The 9,570-nt window shown below is 30.3% G+C and overlaps 1 protein-coding gene across 1 annotated transcript; it reads right to left on the reverse strand.

Annotated features, from left to right (window-relative positions):
• Positions 1–1,817: 1,817 nt before the first annotated feature.
• LOC112785278 (ubiquitin domain-containing protein DSK2b) lies at positions 1,818–6,376 on the reverse strand. Its single transcript, XM_025828735.3, has 8 exons — positions 5,841–6,376; positions 4,420–5,151; positions 4,020–4,240; positions 3,813–3,923; positions 3,142–3,197; positions 2,819–2,847; positions 2,511–2,603; positions 1,818–2,434 (listed from the first exon to the last, which is right to left on the reverse strand). The coding sequence occupies exons 1-8, from the start codon at positions 6,070–6,072 to the stop codon at positions 2,286–2,288; spliced, it is 1,623 nt and encodes a 540-aa protein (XP_025684520.1). The 5' UTR covers positions 6,073–6,376; the 3' UTR covers positions 1,818–2,285.
• Between the last annotated feature and the right edge of the window lie 3,194 nt (positions 6,377–9,570).

Here is a 9,570-nt window from a genome sequence, read left to right on the forward strand (position 1 = left end):
AAATGTGTAGATTTTTTTGAATAAGTTATTTTTAATAAGAATAATTGAAATAGTATAAAATGAAATTATTTATTAGTATTTTTCTTTGACCTACTCTGTCAGATCATATCTCAAGTGATGCAAATTGAAAATAGTCGTGGAAAATGTTCAAAATTTGATCTTTAATTTCTTTCACAACAATTGTGAGTAAAAAGTTTGCTTTCATTATACCTTTAATTTGCCTATACAAATCATTTGTATCTTCTATTTTTAAATTTTTTATTGTATAGATTTTTCATTTCCTTCGGTGTTAGTAAATCATAGTTCATAATTAGTTAAAAAAGAAGAATGAATAGTATATTAAAAGAAGTATAATTTTAACGATATTAAAATATAATTATATATAAAGTATTATAAAATAGTATAAAAAGTATAAAAAGCAAAAATAATTAAAGTATTTTTTTCATAAATTCAATTTAAAAATATAATAAATATGTTTATTTTGTACCTTTTCATCTAATATAATCATTTCTAAGCAAAGAGACTCTTCTTCATTTGTGGGTGTTAATGTTTCCCATAGATAAACCACGCAAACTTTGATAAACAAATTGTCTTTTTGTTTGGTGATATTGTTCAAAAGAATGATGCTCCATTGAGTAAGTTTGAGATGTTGTGTAGTTCGAAAATAAATTTTTTGTACTAAATTTGATGTCATTTGAAGGAATAGTGATAAGAGACTTATATAAGTAATTCAAATAGTACGAAATTTGAATATTAGTAACGTAAAATTTATTATGATTAATAATATTATTATTATATTTGTAATATGAATATTTATTATATTTAATGAGTTATTTATAGAAATTAATAAATTAATTATTGGAGTTATAAAGTTATTGTATTGTTTATAACGGTGAGATATAATAAATATATTGTTGATTTGAAAATAATAGTTAATTTGTCAAAAACTAAGTGGTTGATTCTCATATTTTGTCAAGTAAGCGATATTACTAACATAACATTAATAGAAAAAATATATATTTTAAAAATAATGTGAGTAGACTTATATATCTACTTTTAGATATTAAGAATAAATATTGCACTTCCCTCATCATTAATGGCCCCGCTTTCACGCTTTGCTAAAGATTAGATTTTCTTTGTCATAAATTTTTGGGAAACTTATATGTACCTTTTTCAATTTTTTTTGTCATTATGCATTTCTTGCCATCATCATATCATCATCATCACCGTATTATTATTATTATTATTATTATTATTATTATTATTATTATTATTATTATTATTATTATTATTATTATTATTATTATTATTATTATTATTATATACATGTGAATTATAATATGCCTATGTTCATAATAACTATAGTGGTTATGTAACTGTCATTAAAATTAATTTTTTTTATATTTTGATAATAAATTTTTTTAATAATATTTTTTTAAACACTATAACTATAATGCATATTATGAATAAATTTAATTCAATTTATTATAGAATAACGACATTGTATTATTTTTATTATTTAAAGACTTGGAGACGAATCAATTAATAATTTGCGAAAAAATGAATTTATCCTAACGATGTTGACGAAATATTATTAGAATAATTCACTTGTAAGTTGTAATGACCCGTTAAGAGAATAAATTTGAACTTTCTTCTCTCCCCACATAAAAAGAATATTTGTTCACCAAGAAAAGAATTTGCAGTTGAATTCAATTGAATTCATGACATTTTTCGTATAGTCATTTTTACTCACCAGGACAACACTTTGTGATTCCCTGTAAAAAAGAGAGGGAAAAAAATATTGCACGAGGAAGATAGAAGCTAACTCAATCAATATATAATAAAAAAAAATTCACATGACATTCTAGCAGTTGGGATTTAACTGCCAGTCTCATCACAATACCATTCCACCTGCCAAAGCATGTAATTTAGAGAGTTATTAAAGTATTAATAATACAAATGAATAGTATAAAAATCGATTCAGTTGAAAACACTTTTTGAGGTCTTGTTGCTGAGTCTAAAATCTAGAGTTTAATTTTAAGTATGTACACCAAGAAAAGAGGACCATCATCATCAGAACTCGAAAGGGGGATTGAGAGTAGAAATTACAATCCAATGTATGTATCCTACACCATTTCAGCTCTGACTGCGAAATTGGGATAGATTTCTGATTTTATTTAAACACCCAACAAGGCACCTGAACACAACCGATTGTCGAAGCGACCAACCTCAGAAATCTATAGAAGAGACCGACCTTTGGAATTAGACTTCGTTGACATTGCCTGCTACTGACCAGGGTTTCCTAGAAGTCGTTCAACTGCTGCATGAACATTACCGGATGTGGCAATAAGGGCCCTTATGTTCTCTTGCGTGTCGAAGAATCCCATTTCTTGAAGCTGAGAAAGCTGGGTTGCATACAACTGCTCGGGCGGCTCTGCAGAAGGCAACAATGTCAGCGAATCGACATAAAATCTATTTAGAAAGAAACAAAAGATGAGAACAACGCTAACCATTTGATCTATTTGGAACAGCTAGGCTACCAGTTCCAAGTCCACCGAACATGCTTGATAACAACTCCAAACCTGCCAAGTTGTTCAAAGGACCTAGCAAAAAATAATAGTTAATTATTATCAACAGATATGTACAGTATCTGTGGTCAATCAAGCCCCTGCAAATCTACATCTCAATATGTAAAAAACAATTACTACTGATTAAGTACTGATGGATCATCTTAATCGAAGAAATGAAATAAAATAATTTGAATTGCGAAAACTATGGCATAAAATTAAATAGTTTATATCAACATAAGCTCGCATACCAGTGCCTCCGCCAGTTTGACCTGATTCCCTGCAAAAGCTTTTCATATTAATAGAAAATCAAGAAAAAAAAAATATAGAAAAAGAGATTAAAAGTCTAGATGGGTTTAAAAGTGCTGATTTCAGACATTGCAATACAAGCAAGGCATCATATTTGGTCAGAGATTTGAACCCACACCCTTGTGTCCCGAGTCAAAGGTTTACTTTAAATGGAGAAATTAAAAAATCCTTCCAATGTTTCAGAAAGACATTATAAGTATTCAGCAAAAACCTTTACACATTAAACCTCATTATCAAATTCACAAGAATTATTAAAAATAATTACCGTGGCTGTTGTTGACCAAGCTGAGACAGAAGAGCTTGCTGAAAAGACATGAGTTGCTGCCAATGCGCAATAAAATAAATGGTAAGAAAATTAATTGAAACCAATGAATAAAATTACACAACGAATCAACACAGTTTCTTCTTCATCATTATATTTCACAAAATCAAATTCTGTTAAAAAAAATGTTCTCCCACAAAACACTTGGAGAATTATGATCATTTCTAAATGAACTAAAAGTTTTAAAACCCATTTATTTTTGTAACAAAAATTACTATTAGAATCAATACACACAACATTATATGAAAGGGGAGGTCTTTAGCTTGTCCTTCATTCCATCTACCATGTAGCAACCTACTTTAGATGCATTTTCCTATACAATCTCAAAATTTTGTCATGCGAAAACTGCCCTAAATTCTTATCATGTGACATGTACTATAGCCTATTGTAAATTATGAGAAAGAACAAAAATTTAAGAAGAACCTAAAATATCAACGTCCAAGCAAGCTACTCTGTTATAAAATGAACCACATCCAAACATCAATGCCAATACTCGAAAGACTAAGTAAGTACAGTAGACCACATGCTTATTAACACAAGCAAAGACAAATACTCAACCATATGCTTAAGAGAAGATACTCAATGTCAACAAGAACTCATCAACATCTGTTTACCTGCAGTGTCTCAGGTGAAGAAAATAAGCGAAGGAACTCTGGATTTTGCATCACTTCTCTAAGAGAATTCAAATCAGGCATGCCACGCTGATCAGCATTAGCTCCAAGCATCTAAAAGAAAAAAGAATAATGTTAAAAGGATAGATCCAAGGGAACCACGCGTCCACAACACATCTTGTACTCTTACAAGGCAAACTAAACATATACCTGATTCAAAGTTTGTGGGTTGGAAAGCATACTTTGCATCATATTTGAGATAGCTGGATTTTGCATTAACTGGGCCATTAAAGCAGGATCTGGCATAGCATTGCCGCCCAGCATGCCTTGAAGATCCGGCAGTCCAAGCCCTCCTAAGCCAGTAGGTGCCTGCGGCCTAGCATCCCCACCAGCAGGGGTTGACCTTCTATTGTTATTTTGGGCACCACCAGCTGCAAATATTCACCATCAATTACAGTAGTACCAGTAATGAGCAACAAAAAATCTATTTACTAGTCTTGAAAGAGCTAAAAAAATATCAGAATAAGGGAAAACGTAATAAAAACAATTGATTAGAATGAGCCATCCGGTCACAGGATTCTAAGGAGCAAAATATAGCATAAGAACTTACTTCCCGTTGAGGACCAAGGATTGGGGAGTGGGTTAGTATTGGGTAATGGAGAACCAGCAGTTGCTTCGGAGCTAGTAGTTGAGGGATTTGTTGATTGGTCCCTGGCTTGAGTCCCAGAAAGTGGTGTATTGTTGCCTCCTGTGTTTCCAGCCATCGTAGTAGCATTTAAAAATGGTTCTTGAACATTTTCATACATGCGCCTCAACATGTTAAATCCCTCAGGAGATGCTTCAATGTTGCTCATTGCTCTGTCGGTATTTCTCATCATTTCACGCATGATCTCAGGGTTCCTTGTAGCTTCAAGTGTCTGGCGGAGGGTGCTTGGATCATTAAGTATGTGAGCTAACTCGGGATTCCGATCCATGAGCTCCTGCATCTGCGGGTTGCTCATTATAAGATTCCGCACAATCTCAGGATTATTTATTAGGTTCTGCATAGCAGGTGTGTTCATAATTTCTCTCATTAAATTGGGATTTGAAATAAATGGTTGCTGCATCTGCTCAAGATCCGGAAATCCCTCTCCAAATAGGTTATTGCCACCCATCCCATTCAAACCTAATCCAGGGAACAATGAAGCTCCAAGACCAAGGCCTCCTAAGCCCCCACCCTCAGCAGCACCAGTACTTCTGGCATTAGTTGTGGCGGTATTGGTGCCACTGGTATTTGTGCCCCCACCTGTATTGGAAGGTGTGAAGCCACGAACCAAATGGATGGTGTGATCTGCCTCCAAGCCTACACAGATAAACAGAAAATTAAGCTGTATCGGAAGACAAGGGGATTATCATTGTCACAGTATAACATGATTGTACTGAACAATAAAATTGCTTTAACATGAATACAAATGATTTCTCAAACACGCCCAAGCTCTACATTCTAAACTGAAACCCAAAACTAATTAAACATTCGTATTCCTTTCCCTCAAATTCATTAAAAATAATAAGGAAAGGGTAATTTCTATGGTGAAGAGAGGGGAGTGTGCATTGCAAATGATATGTTTATTTTTTTTAAAATATTTTTCTCTATTGTTTAAAGAACAATCTTCACTCTTCATTGAAAAACACTCTTCACCATAGTATTCCCCTAAGAAAAGTATAGTATGCCAACAAAAATAACAGCATGACATTACAAATCAATAATGTTCCCCAATTGGAAGCGAATTCATTCCTTTTCACATTGAACACCCAAACCATAAATTAGAAATCCGAAACCTTCTAACTCTAACCACCACAAAACCCTAGCTGACTCTCAAACTAAGCAAAGAATAATAAAAATCAGAAAACACACGAACATCTCCCACGACAAAAACCATACAATCGATAATAGGTTTCCACAAGTTCATAAACAAAAACCTGAACCAAATAGAACAAAATCAAGCTCAATTTTATGAATTAAACAATAAAACAACGAGATCAAATCATCACCATAGCTTCGTAGGGTCTGATCATCCTTCAGGATCCGACCCTTGTAAATCAGGCGCTGCTGACCAGCTGGGATATCGCAACTGCCAGCAATGACTTCCTTGAAGGATCCGACGGTGGAATCGAGGCAAATCTGAACCGAGAACTTGGAACCATTGGAACACCGAATGTTGATGCTGACGGGTTCAGAGACCTTTGAATCCGTAGACCTTTCTGCGGCACTGTCACCTCCCATGTCCCCCAATGAAGAATGGAGGCGCGTAGGGCTTCACGCGCTGTGAACCGGATCGAATCAAAGGTTGGGAATGAAAATTGGGGATGAAGAAAACACTAACCCTAGCACAATCCAAGAGGAATAGAAGATGGGAAAAGAGAAGAGAGAGAATGAGCTGCAAACTTGGGTAGGGAGAGTAGGAACAACAAGAGGGAGAAAAATAATAATTTTATGCAATATTTTTATTTTATAAAATAAAAAGAATAGAGATTAAAAATTGAATATTTTATAAAACTTATAAATAAATAAATTTAAATTTAAACATATCTTTTAATCCAAGTGTGTGTTATGATTTATGAACAAAACAACCCATGGATAAGTTCGATTCACTTTTTCTTTTATTTTTTCTTCTTTAGAATCAATTTTTTCAGTACATTGTGTTTATCTGTTAAAATTTACAAGTTAAATTTCTTTTTATTTAATTATTTAAATTATTTCTATAATTTTATTTATACACTGAACATTCTTAATGTTTATATAAAAATATAAGTGTTACTTATTAATTATGTATTTAGATTATTTTAAATAAAATATAAAAATATATTCATATTAAAATTACATATATTATAAAAATAATTTTTGTAAAAAGTACAAAATTATAACATTTTAGAAAATATGTATTATACACAATTTTTTTATATCTAATTTTTTTATTATTGAAAGATTGATATTCAATCTTCATCCGATTTTATTATTTACTTTAATTTTATCTTTTTAAAAAATCTAAAAAATGTACGTATAGAGGTAAGGTAGAAAAAATCGAAATTTTACATGAAATCCAAAAAATAAATTAAGTACGTAAAACATAAAATCTTAACAAAATTTAAACCCTAAAATCGTTATATATAATATATATAAATTTTGTAAAATCAATTGATTTATTTAAAATCGTAATATTAAAAAATTTTAAGAGGGTTAAATCGAGATTCTAACTATAATAAAGAGAGAGAAATTGAATAATATTTGGGTCGGTATTTTAAAAAATAAATGTTTAGAAACAAAATATTATTCACTGGTCATAAAACAAAGAAAAGTGTTAAGAACTTAAGATATTCTTTTTTTTTTTAGAAGAAAATGAGCTACAATTTACTGCGATATTGGACAAACAACAAACTGGCAGGGTCCACTGAACTCAAACCAATAATCGGTTCCTTTAGATAGATGAGATTGGGCCTAGCCCAATAGTATAGCCTAATCTTTGAGTGCATTTGTTATCCACCCCTTGGCCCAACTATGGCCAGTCCAATAAACCCTCACCCTTATAGAGTATTGTAATTGTAGTGTTTTTTTCTCTTTTTACTGGGTAATTGCACTTAGACTTTTGTTTATGGAAAACTTTTAAGGTGTTCTATTAGATTTATAATGCAATACATTAATAAGAGAAATTCTAATCCCAAAAAAAAAAAAAAAAAACAAAGAGAAATTCTAAGTGATCAATATTTTTTTATTTTTGTTTTACATATAAAATAACATTAATCAAATTTCTCATTTTCTACATTAAAGGTATTGGTCTCCTAATATTCTTTCATTAATAATAAAGATAATTTTTCTCCTCAAAATTTTAAATTTTTAAAATAAAAAAAAATTGTTTGAACTAATCTCTATTTCTAAAATTACTGATGTGTCAATATAAATAGAATAAAATAAAAATCTCATCTACTTTTAGAAATTTTTATTAGCTTTCAAGGTTTTTGGTTCATATTTTTATTCTATGATAAATTAAGTGATTTGGATAAGTAATTAGAAAGTATTTCTGTACATTGCATTTGCTTTTTGAAGGAGAAGAGAAATAAAGAGTTAATATTCAATGCTGTCTTTAAATTTGCAGTTGGGTTTTAATGTTGTTTTTGAATTTAAAATTATTTTAAATTTATCTCTGAATTTAACATTAATTGTCCCTAAAATACTTTTCTATATATAACGAAATGATGACGTGTGCTTGGATAGAGGTCTAGTTGGACTAGTAAAATATCATTGTTTTATTTTTTGCGTCCAAATAGAACATAAACGACATTGTACGTTTAGGGTATGTTGAGGGATTTTAACATGTTGGAGTTAAAATCCCTCAAAATATCTTAAAAGATGTCGTTTATATTCTATTTTAGCGCCAAAAATAAAACGGCATTTTACATGTGTAGCATAATTTTTAGCGTGGTCTCTGTCTAATCACGTCATTATTCTGTTATCGAAAAGTATCTCAGGGACGAATATTGTTAAGTTCAGGAACAATTTTAAATTTAGAGACGATATTGAAACTTAACTGTAAGTTTAAGGACTACTTTGAGTATTAACTCTGACAAATAAAATGTTAAGTTCATTAGGCAACTTGCATGCTCAGCTTGGCACACATTCGCGGAAATTTCAAACCACAATATATAGAATGCTAATAGGTGACAAGAAATGGGTGAAAAGTAGTTCAATCTGGCACTATAATGATGGATAGAAGAGAGACTGAGAGATTCGATTGAAGGATCTAAACTATATATAATTATTGAATATTTTTTTTATGTTCGATGAATTTTATCAATCTAACAATTATTGAATTAAGTCATATATCATAAAAATTAAACTTACTGAATTTCATAAAATTCAGAAATCAATATATAGATACGTAATCTAATAGTCATATTTTTTTAATTTTTAAAATTTTAATGTACATAAAAATGTAAAATTTTATACTGCCATATCAAAATAATTCTAAATTTGATGAAAAAATTATATATATAAAAGTAAGATGTTGACATTTAACATTTAATTGATAAAATTTATGAATAAACTACTAAATTAAAATCCCAAACATTTTGGTAGACAATAATTGAGAATTAGTTATTTTTGCCAAATTTAATAATCTTTTATTGGTTATTTTATTATTTGTGTCTTTTAAAATTATTTTTGGCAGCATCAAAATCTTTTAAATATTATTTATTTTGATAGTTAATTCTAAAATTTACAGCATACAATAATTTATTAGGACTTAGTAGATTCCTCCTGGTGTTTAATCCAAGTTTACTAATATTTTTCACTCCACTACTGTTGTTGTTGAGACTTTAGTTGGATGAGATTTTTAATACGGATAAGTCTCTTTTCTTTTTAATGATTTCGAATTTGATCTATAAAGAGAGAAAAGATAAGCATTTTTCTCAAAGTTGGATATAGTACAAAATTTAAAAAAAAATGCAGTATACATCAAAAGCAAAATTAAACCAAAAAAATACACGGCTTCTTTTGAAAAAAGAAAAAAAAGGGGAAGAAATAACATTAATTTGGTCTTCTTGACTTCTTAAAACCTATCTATGCAATGTAATTTCCTGGTTCTTATCCTTTTACGGGGTCACAAATTGACTTGAGTCTTCTTTGGGGGAAAAAGAAAAAGAAACTTCCTGCTGGTTCATGATGTATATGCCATCCATCTCTACGCGTGAACAGAAATAAGAAACTACAATGCAACTTCCATGCCGT

Source organism: Arachis hypogaea, chromosome 20 (genome assembly GCF_003086295.3).
Source record: "Arachis hypogaea cultivar Tifrunner chromosome 20, arahy.Tifrunner.gnm2.J5K5, whole genome shotgun sequence".
Taxonomy (NCBI): Eukaryota; Viridiplantae; Streptophyta; class Magnoliopsida; order Fabales; family Fabaceae; genus Arachis; species Arachis hypogaea.